This window comes from Pseudopipra pipra, chromosome 2, assembly GCF_036250125.1.
Source record: "Pseudopipra pipra isolate bDixPip1 chromosome 2, bDixPip1.hap1, whole genome shotgun sequence".
Classification (NCBI taxonomy): domain Eukaryota; kingdom Metazoa; phylum Chordata; class Aves; order Passeriformes; family Pipridae; genus Pseudopipra; species Pseudopipra pipra.
In genome coordinates this window covers 83,557,507-83,576,387 of record NC_087550.1, presented here as the reverse complement: position 1 = coordinate 83,576,387, position 18,881 = coordinate 83,557,507, and the positions used below count along the sequence as shown (strand labels likewise).

At 35.9% G+C, this 18,881-nt stretch overlaps 1 protein-coding gene across 1 annotated transcript; it reads right to left on the bottom strand.

Moving 5' to 3' along the window:
- Positions 1-948: 948 nt before the first annotated feature.
- On the bottom strand, positions 949-18,157 carry TNFSF13B (TNF superfamily member 13b). Its single transcript, XM_064646153.1, has 6 exons — positions 12,852-18,157; positions 12,679-12,769; positions 4,964-5,020; positions 4,503-4,615; positions 4,257-4,407; positions 949-2,613 (listed from the first exon to the last, which is right to left on the bottom strand). Exons 1-6 carry the CDS (start codon positions 13,176-13,178, stop codon positions 2,501-2,503), a joined length of 852 nt encoding a protein of 283 aa, XP_064502223.1. The 5' UTR covers positions 13,179-18,157; the 3' UTR covers positions 949-2,500.
- Positions 18,158-18,881: the final 724 nt, after the last annotated feature.

Below are 18,881 nucleotides of genomic sequence, written 5' to 3'. Positions count from 1 at the left end.
CTCAAAGCTACAATTTTGTTGACAGCAACAAAATTGGCAGACATGTCAGTAGAAATTTGTGAACAGTCTGTTGGCTTGCACTCTCTGTACACATGTGGCAGTTCTCCTGGTTCACAAAAACACGGTTCCCATTTTTTGTGGAGTAACTCGAGGTTCAGTTTCATCCTGCTAAGGAAGGGAACACCTTTGAAATACTTTCTTAGAAAAGTTTTACTCCAAGCCAAATGATACCCCAAAACCTTTCCAAAGTTCTGCAGTGTGCATGTTTGTCAGCAGCAGAAGGAAGAAATACGGCCAGGGATTAAGTTAAGGTTAGCACACACAAGCCCACTGAAACCACTGGGGAAGCTTATGCACGGAAATTTAAATTTGCAAGTTTAGCCACCAAGTCTCTGTGAAAGCAACACTAACAAGAGGGTTTTTTTCTATAATCAGACAACGCTAAAATCAACAAACTTCTGATTATGGATTCTGGACATCATTAATATATGTCAGTAATAACAGTCAACTCGCTGCATGCTAATAGTTGTTCTACCCACATTCAGAGTCACACAACCTTGGGTAAACTGAGGGTTTCTGTAGAGGACTTAAAATGCCTTTTTGGCAAACTTAGCACATCAAAATTTGATAATAATAGTAACAATGACAACAACAATAACAAGCAGAAGCTTCAGATCCACAACACATAAATAAATAAATAAATTTGAAAAAGGAGGAGTTCAGACATTTTGAAACTGTAGTTAAGCCTCATAAAAATCCCAGTGTAGTAATCCAATACACATATGCAATACACGAGTGTCTTCCTGAAGCCCAGAAAGTTGAATTAACTGTTGCATTAGTTTACCATGCTCTATAATACCATGCTCCAAAACTCTTTTATTTATTGTCTATCACCCTGAGAACTCAATCAAATCATGATTTATAAAAACAGACAAAGAGACTGCAATATACAAAGCATCTTTTCTTTACTAAATAAACTTACATAACACAATTCTCAAATCCTAAAAAAATTTTCAAGTGAAGTACAGTACAGAGGAAGTGTTATTATTTTATCTATTCCAACAGCACTTTAATATTCTTTAAAGATCAGTGGAACAAGTACTCAATGTTTGTATTATAATAGCTACTAGAAGTCTTGACCACACTATTACCACTGTATTATCTTGACCATGCAATATTTGGGGTAAAAAAAAGACATAAATCCTATCTATTGAACAAAGGAGACAAAAGAAAAGGAAAAAGGATGTCTTGTTCAGTTTTTCTACAGGTCTGATTATTTTGGTGAAACAGCATTGAGCAATATATTCAAAACTGCAGAAAAAGCCTATAGTTAACCTAGGATTGAGACCAGATTTCTCGGATACAAATGTATTTTCTTAACTGCATGGCTGGTTCCAGGTCTATTGGACTTTATTTTTTACTAAGTTGCATAGAAGGGATCATAGCAAGGTGCAAGAGAAATACAAGAAATATGTATGAAGTAATATTTCCATTGGATGAACTATTCAAAAGAAGATAAAATTTTATCTTCTATCTATTTAAATTTTATCTTTTATCTATGTTCAAATGTCCAAGACATACGTGTGTGTACATATGTTCATATATATACAAATACATCTATATAAAATGTATATATACACATCTATATATGACTGCAGAAATGATGAAGCCAGAAATCCAATTCCACCTACTGTAATGTGTCTAATTTCACTGCATTTCTTTCTGTTCCTGCCTTGTTTACATAGAATTGTACACATATTCCTTGATGAGTAGCAATGCTTTAAAGATTGAGCTGTTGAAGCATCTTACATGTCCTTTCTCCACTACAATTAATTCTAATTAGTAAATACTAATAGATTTTAGTAAATCTCTTGTTCACAGGGAAGAAGCGAGACAGTGGCTACTATTCTGTATATTTGTTTACATTATCCCATACATTTAGATTTTTTCTTTCCCCAAAATCTTTGTGTCAAAGAAAAAAAGAAAAACAAAACCCAGAACCCACCTAACATCTCCATTTTGTGATAAGGAATCTACCGTATGATGTTTCTTTCCCATCCTTCATATTTCAAATATTTTATTGATGAAATAATGAAAATCTAACATGTATTTTAGTTTTCCTTTTCAATTATGGATAATAATTTGATAGTCTATGGTCCTGGTCATGCTGTTATTTATGTCAACTCCATCCTTTTTTTTTTCTTATGGACAATACATTGTTTCAAAGCAAAAACCTCACTGCTTTACAGTTGTTATCTAGAGTTGTCCATTGTATGAAATAAATTGGCTTTCTGGTAATCACATGGTGGTTATATCACAAGTTTGTCTGGTGTGTTTCCTGTTTTGGGTTTGCTTATAAAAGTGAAGAAAAGTTCTCAGAAGTTGGTGCTGGCTGGGGAGAGACTGAATTGGCAGCTTTATTACAACTCAGTATTTTTTATGACAAAGGCATAGGAAAAGAATAAATTTCCATTAAGCATAATAACAGAAATTAAGGGCTTCAGAGGAGTCTTACTGCACCAAAAAAAGTACCATCTCCATCCAAGGATATTTTGGCCCTTCTCCGTGGTATTGTAAGTTGAAGTTCATCTCCTTCTTCTAATTTTGCAATGCCTGGAAAAGGATTTGGAATATTTTTAAGTTAATATTTCAAATACGTTATTTTCATAAATAGTATTCAAAAAGTCATTATGTGTTATCTCTCAAATGTAAGCATGGTTTGTTATATGTGATGAGTGTTTTTTTACCTTTAAGCACAAACTAAGAGTTTACAGCCTATCCAAAGCTGACACTTAACATCCTCTATGAAGCTGGACTTAATTTCCACTCTGCACTCAGCACAGTTAATTTAAGCAAACGTTCCAGAAATTTATATCAGTGGTGTACTCAGATTCCTCATGTTATGGTGTTGTGTCAGGCAAGGTCAGCACCGAGTATTACTGGTCCTAGACCACTCCATTCCCACACTTCTGGAGGAGGTTTCATGAGCTTTACCAATCTAATGAAGTTACCAGACATCAGCTGATCCATTGCAACTGCAGAGCACAAAAGTCTGCTTACTGCCAGCTGCACATCAGCTGATATGATAACTGAAAGCATCTCCCCTTCAAGCTGCAGCCACTGAGCTGAGAACACATCTAACATCTGCTGCAAGACGTGCTCAACAGCACAAAGATAGCAGTGAGAACTGTTTTTCCAGGTGAAAAAGGAACAGTAGGAATTTGGGAAGCAAGAACCATGAAGTGGCAGGATAGAGTAGAGATCCTAGTCAAGAAAGGGCAGAAGTAATACAAGGGTAAAATAAGAGCACAGATGAAACTGAAAGTGGTTATGATGCCAGAATGTACACGTGATGGGGCAGAAAATTAAAGGAAATGTTTGAAGAGCATCAATTGCCAGGACAAAGTATTTATTTATTTGGAATTTATTTTTATTTGGAAAAAATTAGCTTTGTGCTGCATACCATTTGTTTAATGCCATTACTTGCCAACAGTCAATTCAGTGTCACCCACTTTTTCATAAAGCATTGAAAAAAAAAATGTTGCTGGAAAATAATTGGAGACCCTCAAATCCACCATTAAGGTGGAAAGACAGATAAGAGCTGACAAATGAGGTTTTATAGGCCTTGATACTAATTCCTTAAATGCTACTGCAGGAATATACATGTATATTGATCTTTGAGCCTGCTAGACTTGCATTAAATATTTTATTTGGTCTTTCTTGTGATGTTTCTAGTTTGTGAAGTCATAAAGAGCACCTTATAGGAATTACCTATTTTTCATCTAACCAAAGATTAAAAATGCAATAGCCATTATAAGGAGTAGAAATCCTACAGTGAGGTATGCAAAGATTAGATGGCTAAAATTTATATATGACATTTTAAAGCAGAACATAGCTCCTAAATATTTTATTGGGATAACTAAATGTGGAATTCAACTCTTAAGTGAAACTGAGTTCATTAATAAGGACAGTATGTACTCCTTTTTTCTGCTTCAGGCATCTACCTGAAAGCATCAAAGTATCCAGCCACATTACAGAGTCCATGGAAAGAATGAAGCTGTTCAGATCACCAAGTTAGATACATACCCTCTGATTACTGATACTTTATATAAAACCGTATTTTTTGAAAATAATCTGTAATTTTGCAGTTAACCAGATCCATGAATGCAGTCCCTGTTCTTCAATCACCCAACACTACAGATTCTATTTGATACAGCTTATTTGCAAACAAAGAAAAGGAAAATGTAGGTATTTACCAGCAGTATAGCAAGAATTATTTGGATAAGACTGTGGCATATTTTGGATGCAACGAAACAATGTCACCAAGCTGAGATCATCACCAAACACGTGAGCCTTCTTCCTCTGTATTAGGTGTCCCATAGCAAATGTTGTATCCGTATATAAAACCTGCAGAAAGAAGAGGTAGACTTCAAACTTATTGTATGGAGGCATTAAAAAACCCTTGCAAAAGTCAGATGCTGAAGTGAATTGAGCTTTCTCACCTGGCCATATATGAAAAAATAACCTGTTTCCTTGATCACTATTTTATTTCCTTGTTCTTCCAGAGCTGTTCCCCGTTTAAAGCTCAGAAGCCAAGGGACAATGCTTGAATCATCTAAAAGAAACAATAATTCTGGGTAATCAAAAAGAAAAGTTATCTCTTCATTTTCGCCTGCCAAAAATTAACAAAGCTGATTTCTAGTCAAGACTTCCAGTCTCACTAGCTGGATCTCCCCACTGAAAAGAGGCTATTTGCAAGAGCTATCCAGATGCAGAGACCTACCAGATGCAGGGACCTCTTTGTTGTTTGTTTTTTGATTTGTTTGTTCGGTGGTGGTGGGATTTTTAAAATTATTTTTAAATAAACTGGCAAAACTCAGTTACTGCTTTGAAGTTAGACAAAATTTGTTGAAACAGTTAATCCAAGGAATAGTTAGCTACAAATTATGGAACATACTCTTACCTTTCTGTTGGATATCACTTTTGCTGTCAGCGATCAGTTGCAAGCAGGCCTGCAGCACTGGAAAGTGAAAGCATTTAGAAATCAAAGAAACATATATCAGTAATAGAATAGCTTAAGCTTATGAAACTACATGAAAAAAATCTCTCAGTCTCACCACTTATTTTAAAACAAAATCTACTGGTTTTAATACAGATCTCACTCAAGTGTGTAAAACCAGAATTCCTATCACAACACATACTAGGTAACTTTCAGGGATCGGGCAGCTAAGTGGGAGGCCTCAGACAGCAGCACAAGTTACACTTGCTTGTTTTAATATCTAGTCCTAATATAATTAAAAGATGTAGCAGTAAGTCAAATGAGCTAAAAATCATCAGATCAACTAGTCTTGTTAGTTTTCTAATCAAAAGCTCAAAAAAAAGTCCCAACCCTGCCAGCTATGACAAGTAGCAGCTTTTCTAATGATGTTTACTGTATTATTTAACGAAATTACTTTCCAGTTATAGTTGCTGTAAAATATTAGTCATATATACTGGTTACGTGGTACTTTCACAATAAATTCTCAAAATCCATATATATGTACTTTCATTATATTTTCAGATATCTACACTCAATCAACCTATACTAAGACTGAGAGGGAAGACAGAGATATGACTCTTAGTAAATTAAGGCACACTTAACAAATAGCTTAGTATCTGTCAAAATATGTTGCTCAAAACTGTAGAGAAACTAGGAGTTTCAGAGAAAAGTACTGCAGAAAATTAAAATACAGTGAAACAAAGTGAAACAAAGATCTTGTAAAAAATCTGCTAAGTATAAATGTCAGGGAATAGGATAAAAAGAGTTAGAGTTGCTTAGAGCAAATTTTAATCAAAACATCTGGTTCTTGTGCTACTTTGAAGTTTGGAAAATGGAGTAGCAACATTTACTATGCTTGAAAGAGATCAAATGAATTTACTAAGAGTTGAGAGAAGAAAATTCTGCCATGGTTTTCTGAATCTCCATTTTGTTTACCTCTTTTCAGATAAGAAGGTTCTGGGTCAGATTTGGCCACACTTGCTATAATGGGAAATGTCATGGATAAGTGGGATCCTGCGTCTACTGTGTCTACTAAGTGTCCAGTAGGACAAACTTCTTGCTGCACAGCAGGTAGTGAGAATTTGGGTAGAAAGCAGCCTCTCTGTGTAACTATCTCCTTTTTAAGGGGTCCTGCTTGAAAACAGCAGAAGAGGGCTGGATGCTCACCAGCACTCAGCAGTGCCAGCTGGCAGCACACAGAGATTCAAGGGCACATCTGGGAATGCTTCAATGTCCCAATGATCACACAACCTGTAAGCCCTACTTATGTTAACAGGAATGCTATCCTCCAAGCTTCTGTTTCCTACACTGAAATGTGTCCTTGAGTTCTATGAACAAACCAATGATGTGCTAAAATCTACAGTTTTGCAAACCAAGAATTTGAAGGCATCTGAATTACCTGCTTTCTGGTAAGGAATAGAAAAACCAAGCCAACACAAAATTGAAAAAGTTCATTTTTCTATTGAACTTGAGAGCAAAAGAATTTTCCAGAAAAGAAGCTTCCAAATAAAATCAAAATGTGATTTTCTGCACACACACAACACAGCACATCAGGCAATTCACTTTGCAAAGTATTAATACACTCTCCTTTGGAACAAAATTACTTCCTAGAGAATGAAATTTGCCCATTCCATAGTATTTCAGCAAGCTAAATGCAAATTCTAATTCCTGCTTTTGAAATAAATCATTAGTGTGGCCACTGGATTTTCCACTATCTAAACAAGAGAGGATTTGTGATGATACACACTAACCAGCTGCTATCCAGCTGGATACCAATGAGTATTGTCTACAAGAAGTAAAAGTTTGGCTACTTTAGCAACTCTTGTTAAGCCTGCTGAGCAAACTTGATGGGCATTTTTGAAACTATCCTAATTCACAGTTTGCAACTCTGAATTTATATTTCAGCTGTTTGCAGCACTGAAATAGTAGTCAGCATGGCTGAGAACTACACAGTAATTAAAATGGGCAAGATCAGTACAGTTTGAGATCATCTCCATCGTTTTAAAACACATACCAACTGCTTTATTCTACAGATATCAGATCTAGAGATATTCTCTAAAAAAAATCTGTCTCTTTTTCTTTAATATATGCAGATAGGAATAAGGCTCCACAGAATATAGTAAGCTTGTTTTTCATGAAGAAAAATGGATGCTACAGTGTCATTCATGACAATAAGGAAACAGAAACTAGGACAGTGGCCATTTTTTACCTAAAGGTACAAAGGATAAATAATATCTAAAAAAGTTCCTGAGATATTGAACAACAACATGCTTAAAAAATATGTTCAGAAGCCAAGACTGACACATAACTATTTCCAGTATATACAAGTACTTCACTTTGACCTCAGTGGAACTACATACATGCTTAAAATCAAGCAATTAATTAAAACTAATTCAGAGAAAACAACACTACTATTAAGGAAAGAATATGGATAGAATATTTTCTGGGTAAATTAACAGGGATTTTCAGTAAAAAATTAATGTTTTTAAGAAATGCTAGCAATTCTATTCCAACAAGGACCCTAATCTCACCTTAAGTGCAATATGAAGAATATATGTATTACAAATACACATTGAATATTGAATTGAAATTCGGTACTGAGCAGAATAACTCAAAAGCTCTATCTGAATGTCGTTCAGCCCTGTGTATATCAAACCTGAGCAGAATCTTCATAGTCTAAAGGGTTTTTGAATAATTAATAAAGAAAGCAGAATACAGGATTTGTAAAATACATCTTGTAAGTGTGTAAAAATATGTAGACTGAGTGTCACCATGAGGTATAACTGTATAAAAGTGTACCTAGAACTATAAAGCATGCCCCATCCTCTTGTGAATTTGTATAATAGCTTTGCTTCGATGAACATTCTTTTTTTTCCTGATTTTAATTGCTCTGCAGGCTGCAGTTGGCAGAAGTACATTTCAGAGTCTGTCTAATTCCATGAACAGAACAGCCAATTCTGAAAAAGTTAGTAGGTCCAGATGCCTTTATAAACCACAGACAGCACATGAAAGGATGTGTTCTCTACTGGTTGAGCAATGTAGCCACAGTTTAAAAAAAGGCACTAGCTTTTGCAGCAGGACAGCTTTCTGCATATCTGCATGATTTAAGACCTTATATTGGTAAAATCAAGTTCGTCCTTACATGCAATTTTTCTTGTTATTTAACTTGCATAATCATTTTAATATTTTGCAATCTCACTTTATGATCCATCCAAACAAAATTTCAAGTTTACTATTTGAGAGCTCATGCATAAAATTTAAAGTTTTGATATCTGAGGCCTGAGACATCTGTTTCAATTTTTGCTGAAATAAAACCCAGGAAAAACCCTGACCTTGAAAAAAAAAACCACTAAAACCCAGACCTGCTTATTTAGGTTCCTTCTTTGGTCTAGATCTGTTCTCTGTAGACTTCTCAAAACACTAGATAATTTACCATAGAAGTGATAAGCATGTTCTTGAACCATTTGCAATTCTTCATTTCTCATCACAAGAGATCTTCTTTTGGTTTTTGCTTATGCATTTTTATACACTGGTATTCATGAACTCTATCCCAGTAGAAACCAGGAAAACTGGTTAATTTGTTGCCTTTTAACTGGCAAGTTTTTATATAGCATTAATCATGGATTCAATCAGTCCCTGCATTAAAATGGCTGAATCGTGGTTGCAGGTAGGACTCAGATCTAACAAATATCTTTGAAGTATTGGTACCATTATTTTGACTTTAACAGAATTGCCAGTAACATGTTACAGTTAGAAAAACAAGGAAATAGTTTACTAGGAATTAAGAATACTTTATGTAGACTTCTATTATACAGTGCAAAGCAGAATATTGTTTTTAAAAATTAAGAGTCTATTTTATGTATTTTTGATTGCACAGTGTTCTGCATTATACACAGCACTGATTCATTCAGTCATTCATTCAGTGAAATTCTTCATGTAAAACTGCAGGCATTGCATCAAATAATTTTATACCCTTTTGCATAGAAGGGTCTACTTCCTTTTGAATTAGACTGTTGTCAGCAGAAACAAATAAGAATAACATATATTTTCAAGAAGTAGGCCTTTCTTTTTTTTTTTTAAGAGAACTTTTATATTTCCTCTCTTCAAACAATAAAATAAGAAGTATTGTGAATATTTGGTAAGGGAATTTTATCTGTGGCATATTTTTAGGCTGGTAACGAAAGGTTACGCCTCACTTCAAAGATCACTAAAGTCAAGTACTACTTGTATAAGTTCTTGCTATCCCTCTGTCACAGATATCTAAAGCAACAACATACAGAGTCAAAACACTTCTAATCAACAAATGTACCAAATGTACAGCAATTATATCAAGAACAACGGCAAAATTCTCACAACTTATACACCATGCTTGCAAGGCAATAGTTATTTCCCATGGTTACAACTGATATTGGAGTAGAATCTGGGAATTGGTAGTAAAAAAAAAAAATAGAGCCAAGACACATGCCAGGTTAACCTGCCTCACTGCTCTGTGGAATTACATAGAATTGCTTCTCAGCTCTTTGCATCTACGCAATGAGACTGTTGAGATGGGCAACCTCAATACACCAAAGTAAATGTAGTCCACGGGGGCTCCAATCTGATCACCTGCACTTGAGCTTACAGGAGACCTTATTCTCACCTCCCTAGGTCACAGGAATTGGAATCTCACGATAATGACCAGAATGGGGCACTGAGGGAGTGTGTAAATGAAACTTCACGTTCGTACGCTGAAGTGGCTTAGGCAATGGAACCTGTATCTTTTTCCTGGACTCAAGTGCACATGCAGCTTAGAGAGAAACATACAAGCAAGGCAATCAATAATTGTGAATAGGGTATAAAATTCAGGAGAGGTTTTGTTGTGCAATGATTTTCCTCTACGGGCAGAATTGACAAAGAAAAACAATAAAAAAGAAAAATTATATCTGTTTTTATGTGTCCTGATATTTGCCAGAATTGGTTAAAAGGTCTATCTGCCTGCATATTAATAATATATACCTTTCAAAATTACCCATTAACTCCTACTCATTGTATCAAGAACTCTGGTTCTGACTGCTAACTGTGCAGCTTTATTTGGAATTGATGCTTGAAACCCTTCTCTCTAACTTACTTGAGCTGGAAATTTTCTCAAGGCACAAAATGTGTAACTACGGATGGCTAATGGTTTCATGCATGAATACACACAAATGCCTACCCTATAAAAACATGAAAGAACAAGATTGGGTTAGATCCACTTTCATTCAGTTGTCGTTTTAATGAAAATGCTAATTTATGACCGCTTTTATGCACACAACATCAAAAAGTAGAAAAAAATTAAAATGGTAATTCCATAGGTTCAAGAAGGGCTGTGCTGAGCCTAAAAAAATAGTGGGGTATCCATTCCTGGAATTTATTAATTAAAGTCTAGAAAGAAAACATAATTGAATCACAACTTTATTTATAAACAAAATAATAGTCCTGTATTTTACTTCTGCTCTCTGTTTAAGCACAAGAGAAGAAATTGTATATCAGTAATGTTTTCAAATATTATCTTTCTAAGGAATTGTTCTCTGTAAAAGTAAAATGATGGGTCGACAATTAATTATGGGATCAGACTCTACTTTGAGACCTCGTTGAAGCAAACAGAAACAGGACAAGAAAAAGCATCTCACTCAACACCTTAATTTATGAGCGCCGCACATCTGCAGGACAATTTCGAGGCTGCTGGGATTCCAGTACTCAGATATGGATGTCAAAAGATTAAAATACAGGGCCAGTAGTTCTGTGTACATGACCAAGCAATAGACTGGATTCAGCACCATGAACAACACCATGTTCTCTTATTTAACTCACTCTGTTAAGGCAAAATTTAACATTGACTAATAGGTTCATGGTCATCAGTGAAATCTGATCTGAGAAAATTTAACATCTTACTGAACTCTGACAAAGCTAAATTTGTTGTAATTAGAGCAGGCATAAAGGTAACCCTAACAGATTACCTTTGATATAAATGCAAGATTTGCAATTTACTTTTTCTTTTTTATATACAAAAATATAAGGTTCATGTTAGAAAACAGTTTTGTAGTAGATCAAACTATGTAGTTTTTCCCTTTTAAATGGATGTTCATATTCTGTGCTTTCTGTCATCCATTCTAAACAATTTTAAAGCCATCTTAAAAAAAAGCTTACAAAAATAAGTAGCTTAATTATAATTTTATGTGAATAAAGGTAAATAGGTATAATCAAAGGTGGCTACATGATGAGAAGAATCGTAAGTCTACTTAGAAGCGCAGTCAAGGAGCCCCAAACCCTCTTCACCCACCTACACCCTCAAATAGCAATAAGAATAAAGGTGAAAGCTACTGTGAAGGAAACTGGATCACTTGCACAGTACTGATGCTGTAACATTCATTTTAAAAAAGATGTCTCTTTGTTTCTTATGATACTTGTAATTTAGATCACTTTTTTTTATTTGGGAGTTGCTAGGGTGGGGAGAACAGGGAAACTCTGTGGTTCCCATGAAAGGAAGCAAGCTACAAGAAATACAATTTAAGCAATCATGTCCTCAGTCCAGTTTGCGAAATCTGTCTTAGTCAAGCCCCTGAACAAAAGATTACTAATGAAGTAGAAAAAATCCCATATAAACGTGTGGGTTTTAGGTGATGTCCTAAATGAATGTTCTCTTTTGAGAATATTGGAAGTAAGTAGAGTGATTATACCCTAGAACTCAAATTTCATTTAGTCTTTGCCTACAAATCACTCCATTTCAACATCATCTCTCAATAACTTAAGATATTAGCTTTCATCAGTTAAAACAATAAAAAAGTATACATAATAGGAGTGAATTTTTTTAGCAACTCAGGAATATTTTTAGTTACTCAGTGCAGTTAGAGTATGTGTGCAGACTGTTACAATAAAATTCTGCATTTCATCCTATAAGGCATCATTGTGTTTGGAAAAATAAAGAAATGTAGACATTTTATCCCTAAAGGAAACAAATACATCCCATTAATATGTCAACATTATAATACACATCAGAGGTCTTTTATGGAGCACAGTCTTCAGTGTTCTCTGCAGAAACTTTTATAAAGGCCACGAGAGAAAAAAAATCCTACTGAATAGGCATTCTTTTATTCATTTTTCTAATTATATTAATAGGTTGTTTTAATGTAGAAATAATGCTAAACTTCTGAATTCCTTGTAGTCTGTCTCTTTTGTCAGGTACAAGCCAATCTTTCTCTTTGAAAGCTCCTACTTCCCTAAATTTCTTATTACTTCTCTCTTTTAGGATGAGCATGTTTCCCAGAAAAGTGAGTTGGCATTTTGAATAATAGATTTCCCTCCCTACTATTGATCAGAGAGAACTGAACAATTGAAATGCAGATGGCATGAATACCAGTACCTTAAACAGTATGTCCCAAATCATTGCAGAGGGGTTGGACTAGATGGCCTTTAAAGGTCCGTTCCAACTCAAAACATTCTGTTATTCTATATGGTAACCATTAAAAGAATATGCCTATTGTTAAATCCATTCATTCAGCAATAATTTTGAAAGTCAGAATGGGCTCTGGGAGCATGGATACTGACAGGAGAAGACACTGCTGCTTTTCTCAAAACAGTATCCAACTGTGGCATCCCAACCCATTCCACCAGATGCTATTTACCTTTTTCTTCTGTGTGGACAACAGACCGTCTGCCCCTGTTTCTACTTCCATTCCAGATTTCCTTTTGCAAGCTATCAGGAAGCCCGTTCTCCTAACAAGGAGAAGCAACAGTCAGTGAAACAGCCCCACATTTATTCATCCCCTGCAAGCTAGAAACCACCCCTCCAGCTTACCTGCCTGGTGCCAGCTGCAGACACTTGCAGGAAGGAAGAAACAGGGGTACCTGCTTTATTTTCCTCAGGGGACACGGGTGGCTGGTCTAGCGGAGACCTTGCCTGGAGCCTGTAGATTAGCTCACTGCGCAGAGCTTCTAGTTCTGTTTTCAGGGTGATAACATGGTAAAGAGACACTGCTGCAAGACAAGAGGACAGGAGCATTGCGAGCCACAGGAATGTGACAGAAAAAAGTCCTGTGGTGCCTGAAACAGCACCAGGGGGGGCAGAAGGAGAGGAGGCGGTATCCTTCTGTTGGATGACGTGCACATAGTCCACGGATTTCATCGCTGCTTTTTCCTTACTAAAGCCAGAGGGAGAGTTCAGCTGTCCCCTTCCGAGGTGCAATCCATGTTACCAGTTGCTCTCTGAAACTAAGGGCATCCAGAATAAGTGAACAAAACGCCCAGATCATTTCCTGTCATATGAAGCTGTCGATAGCACCATTAAACTTAATGTACAGAGTGAACATCTAAGATTCAGTCTTCAATTTGTTTTCATCTCTCTGTGCTGCATTTTGGAAAGGAATGCTTTCTCATGAATCTACCTTCCTCCTTTCACTTTCAATTATTTATTTATGTGGCAGCTTGCTATAACCATTTCCCATAATCTTTAAATTTAGGCACAGCCAGTACCACTGGTAATTTTAGAGCCTTATCTAGAAATACAGAAACTATATAAAGTTTCCTGGCAACATATCATCCAGTGCTACTTAAAAGGCATACATGTATTACAGATATGTGCCTCTGTGTACATGAAGATCTACAGTGTATATACATTATATCACATATATTACCATATATATATTCATATCTAAAGTGCCAATGTGCCTACAGAGGAGAAAAATTATTAAAAAAAATTTTTTTGTGGTTTCCAAAACACAATAGTGAAAAATATTCCCAGGTATGAGTCATCAATTACTGGTCTCTCAACTGTATGTAGCTGCAGATTCTGCAGTTCAGTTCATCTAACTAACTTGAAAAGGGACGATATTTTATTAAATTTATCTAATAAATACAGTTTCTCTACAGAATTCAAGGACCTGGATTAATGCAAAAGGGGACAGAGAGAAGCAGGGAGAGGAAACTTGGCAGGGGGGAACTAGAAGAGGTGAAAACGAGATGAAGGAAAAGAATAAGAGATGGGAAATAAGAATGGAGGGAAAGAGCAGAGAGGTATAGAAAAAATGATATTTAGAAAATTTAAAAATGAAACACAGACTAAAACTTTAAACATGCATGCTAACATTTTTCAGATGAATCCTGAATGTCTGGTCTAAGTTCATAGTTTCAAGATTTTACAAGTCCTTTCCTCTTAAAACCCTTCATTAGGAATCCCTTTCTTTTCTGCAGTAGCAAGGGTACCTAAATATTCCAAACATGTTTATATGTTTTACGTATTTTCTTCTCACACAAAATTCAACTTTTACCCCTTTGTTAAAAGTTCCAGTGTTCCAAGACAGAAAAAAAAGATCAAACAGCATCACAATTAGGGCTAAAATCAACAGGTCAACCTGTTACCACGTGAGTAAAGTTTATCTGTGCAAAAGAGAGAACTTCTACAGATCAGTCCAAACACTCTGTAGTGAATCCTGATAGCAACACCTACCAGAGTAGTTCAGATCAAGTTAATTCTGTTGGGAAGGAGAAGGAAGAAGGAACAACAATACAGAAACAACTTCTGTAGCCTCTCCTGTTTCTGTTTCTTAAGGCTATGAGAAATTTAGGATGATTATAAGCTTTATCATCTTCCACTGTGATGCAGGGCACTCTTTTCCTTATTTTGCCACCTATAGCAAAATACCACCACGCTTATCCTGCACAGATGAGTAAATCCGTTCCTAAATGCAGAGGAAAAAAATATACAATGTATCTTAGTGTGCTCTTAGAAGCCATCTACATACTGCGACAAAGTATAAAGAAATCAGTGTAGGGTGGAATAAGCAGAATACCATACCATTCTGTGCCTATTTTCAAGGCTAAATTAAGGTGTAAATGGGCCGCATTTTGAAAGAAATTTAAGATGAACTAACACAGTTGTTTTTTAACAGAATAAGCACTTATTAGAACTAAGCAGACATGCCTTGAAGCATCCCTAGACATCAAAACATTACCAGCCTAGTATTGACTGTTCCAAAAATAAAAAAAAGAAATATGACAGTTGGAAAAGATGTGCTATTTTAGAAAATGAAACTGAGAGGATGAAAGTTATAACTAGCTATTCAGGAATACTGAGAAACAAACGGCCAGTGAGGTCTCTGCAGGCATTAACATATCAGAAAATAACAGACAGATACATAAATAGCAGCACTCTAGTCACTTCTAGAGAAAATAGGCTGTTCCCAGCCTCCACACCTTCTTTAAATGGGGTCATTATTTGGGCTGACAAAATAATTGTGGTGACACAGAGGACTTCTGTAAGACATCTGGCTTCATCTTGCTTATCATTTTGATCAATGAGAATTTCAAAGGGGAGATGAGGAAAATCACAATAGCCCACATATGGTAAATTGTTAAATTCGGTAGATATTGTAGTTCAGCATCAAAGGGATCACTCTGTTGGCAGCCTTGTATTGTTCTGTAGATTCATAAGCAGTTATGTGATTTGAAAGAAAACGTAACTTCTGACAACTTCTGTGATGACAAAATCATAGTGGAACAATAAATAATGGCAGTAAGGGATCAATAATGAAAAACAACATGAACTGCCTAGAAATAAACTAAGTTGAACAACTTCTGTTTCAATATACTTGAATGAAGCTTCAGTTAGTTGCAGATGCTAATTGCATTAAAGTAAATCACAAAAATGACTTTAAAAAAAAAAAAACAACAAAAAACCAAACCCTAAACCAAACAAAACCCTCATGCTAGTTGCAGAGCCTAGAAGAATCAGTGCTCAATGCTTGTCACTATGTTTTGTCATAACACACTCTCCTTTTGATTCCTCTTGTTGGTAGAGCTGCAAAGTAGTCCTTAGCCTGCTTAAACCAAGTGAGTAAGATTACCGTATGTGCCATTTTTGCTGTGTTTTAAACTAAGATATGACTTAGAGGACTAAGGAGTGCTCAGATTAGCCTCCCATTAGGAGACATGGGAGGGTGTTGACTTCAGCTGAACACAAGCTCTCAGTGGAATATTCTTATTGAAACAGAGGTGTACTATTTGGAAATATATTCTGGGGCAAAATAATAAGCAAAAAAAAAAGCGGTATCATGCTTTTATACTGACAAAACTATTTACATATAGCTAAGGCTGAAAACACTGAACAGTGAAAAGGGTTCACAACAAAAACCCAAATGAATATAGGAGGCCTGAAGAACTCATAATGGAAAGGGCATTCAGTTTGTGGTTAGCAGCCTGCTTCTACTGGCCAGCTTTCCTGAAAATCCTTTTGCAGAAGTTTGTACCATATTAACAGTTTTTGACTCAAGACACATGCATGCAGAAGAACCTTAGGGCCTGCCTCAAGACCAGTTCAAAGCAGCATTTTCCAAACTATTTCTAGAAAAGAAAATGTCACTGCATTAAACTGGAGAAACCCATCTATCTCTGCAAGCAAATAAGAATAAACCCTTACAATAAAAATATTCTGGAAATATGGTCCTATTTTGGATGCACAGTACATGATCCATGGACACATAGTGAATCCAACCACAGTGCCTCCTTAACTGAAAGGATGAGCTATGTTGAACACTTAGGCTGACTGACTAAGAGACCTCATTAATTTAGCTAAGGAAAACTATTAAGAAATGTCTTGGCTAGTCTAAGAGTTCTACTTAATCAAGTCTTTTACTTTTGAGAAAAAGAGCAAACTTTTAGGTAAAACTCAAAATAATAAATAAATAAAAAAGAAAACCCAACACATTGCCACTGAAGAGTCTAACAGGTGAGAATATTTCACTACAACCCAGGGAAATTAAGGCTGGTTAAACTTTCCAAGATATTACAGCAGAAGAACACCTTTTAACTTTATGGAAGCAATTATTTTTTTTCATTCTGTTATGCAGAGTATTAAATGAAATGATCAAGATGGGTCCTGGTAACCTGCAAATTTATAAAAGATCAGCACTACATCTGTGGGGAACCAAGGCAGAGATAGCAACCAATCACACAGGAAATTTGTGGTTGAACCACAAACTGAATTATTGATTTCCTGAAATCCAGCAACGTACTTTAATCACAAAAGCATCTTCGTTGTGAGGGAGGAAAATCCCATGATGAAGTTTAATGTACAAAAGAGAAGCAGATGATATTAATATGAGGGCTTGAGTAAAAACCCAATTTACTGAAGAAACATGAAAGTTTACTTAAAAACAAATGTTCTTATTTTAAAAAGGAGGCTGTGCAGATGCTGCAACCCAGAGATCCAGGCAAATGTCAAAGGCTACACTAAAAGTACACCTCCAGTGGGAAGGGTCCAGCCTCATATACTTCTGAAGTAGCCACAAAATAGTCCCTGCAGTAATTACAATAAAAAGACCACAACAGCTGTGTTCTGCACAGCTTCTTGTGCTTCTGCACAAGACAGTGCAGAACAGATAGAGGAGCAAAGAATAAGCAAGGGTTCCATCTGAAGCACATTTAGTTTCAAGTCCTTTCTGAAGATGGACAAAATGGGAGGACTGTTTTGGGGGAGATCAGAATAAATCATGTATTACAGTTTTCTGCTATTACAGAGATCTCTATTAAGAACATTCATAGATATCCCTCTGAAACAGTACACATTCCCTTCAAGGACACTTAATTAGTGCTTTCATTCTTTCATCAACTACAATTTACACTGTAGTAAATCCAGGCAAGTTCTTCCTCATATATGGATCCAAAAAGCACTCTATTTTTGGATACTCCACTCCTGTGGCTGTGTATCTTACATCCTATTATTTTAACTTCCAGGAAGCTGTTGAATACCTTGCAAGTAAAGTATGTTTTATACAAACAATTAAAGCCTTATTTGATAAATTACTTTGTTAAAAGGGAAAAAAAAATGCTCTGAGATTTTTCTGAAGCAAAAAGTGTATTTTTTTGTCTTTGCCTCACAATTTCAAAATTGCCTAGGACAACACAATTGTCTCTGCACATTTTAGATATGCCAGCCTCGATTTATTCCTTGCAAGATCTTATTTCTCTAGGCATCTAGAAAATTTGGGTCCAAATCTGGTATGCATACTACACATAGTAAACCTACAGCTGACTTGCAGTCATTGTCACTTTTCACATGGTTATTACAGTGTTTTCAAAGAGAATAGGAAATGACACAGGAAGGAAAAGCAATTACTATAAGTAATGCCAACAAGACATAGAAAATAATTTTAAAACCATATAAAATATAAAAAGAAAACACATGATTTATATACTACAGCAGCTTAATAACAGCCTCCTTCCCTTCCACCCCTCCAACCCCGTGATGTTATAGCAATTCCTTCTTACTGCTCAGGGAAAAACAAGCTCTGTCATACAGCTGTAGCTCACTTCTCTTACAGTCTCACTGGCTTTGCTATCCAGCAGCACCGAGTACTGCATTTCTCCACCTCTTTGACACTATGCAACTTCACCGATTTTGCACAGATGGGCTACAAATGCATTTGTATGGTAACGAAATAAACACAGACCCATGGCCTTTCATGTGGGAGTGGCCACTCTGCTGCTGCTGCTACAATCTGGAGACCTTCAATAGAGGGAACAGGACAAGGATCCAAGTATTTTCAAATTATAACATTATTTCTTCATAGCTATATCTGATTGCTATGCTGTTCCTGAGTCCTAAAGGACAGAAAGGAAAGGGTTTTCTGTCTGACCTTTCCCTTTGAATTTTTGTACATAATTAGCCCACACCAGACATTAAGTGTAATGCAAACCAGCTGTAGAACTTCCTTTCTTTCTGTCTTTAAGAAGCAAAATCTGTTCCTTAGTTGCTTAGTTCCTAGAGGCAACAGCTCTCTAAACCTGGTATGTGAACATACAGCCACCTTGTAGTTTTGCATTATTCAGCTCA

What these genes read in the sequence shown, in the direction of transcription:
- TNFSF13B (XM_064646153.1), bottom strand. Translation starts at nt 13,178, where the DNA reads ATGAAATCCGTGGACTATGTGCACGTCATCCAACAGAAGGATACCGCC. An exon ending in CTGCAGCTGGCACCAGGCAG is followed by an intron (nt 12,770 to 12,851) that starts GTAAGCTGGAGG and finishes TCTCCTTGTTAG; the next exon opens with GAGAACGGGCTTCCTGATAG. An exon ending in AAGTGATATCCAACAGAAAG is followed by an intron (nt 4,616 to 4,963) that starts GTAAGAGTATGT and finishes TGTTTCTTTTAG; the next exon opens with ATGATTCAAGCATTGTCCCT.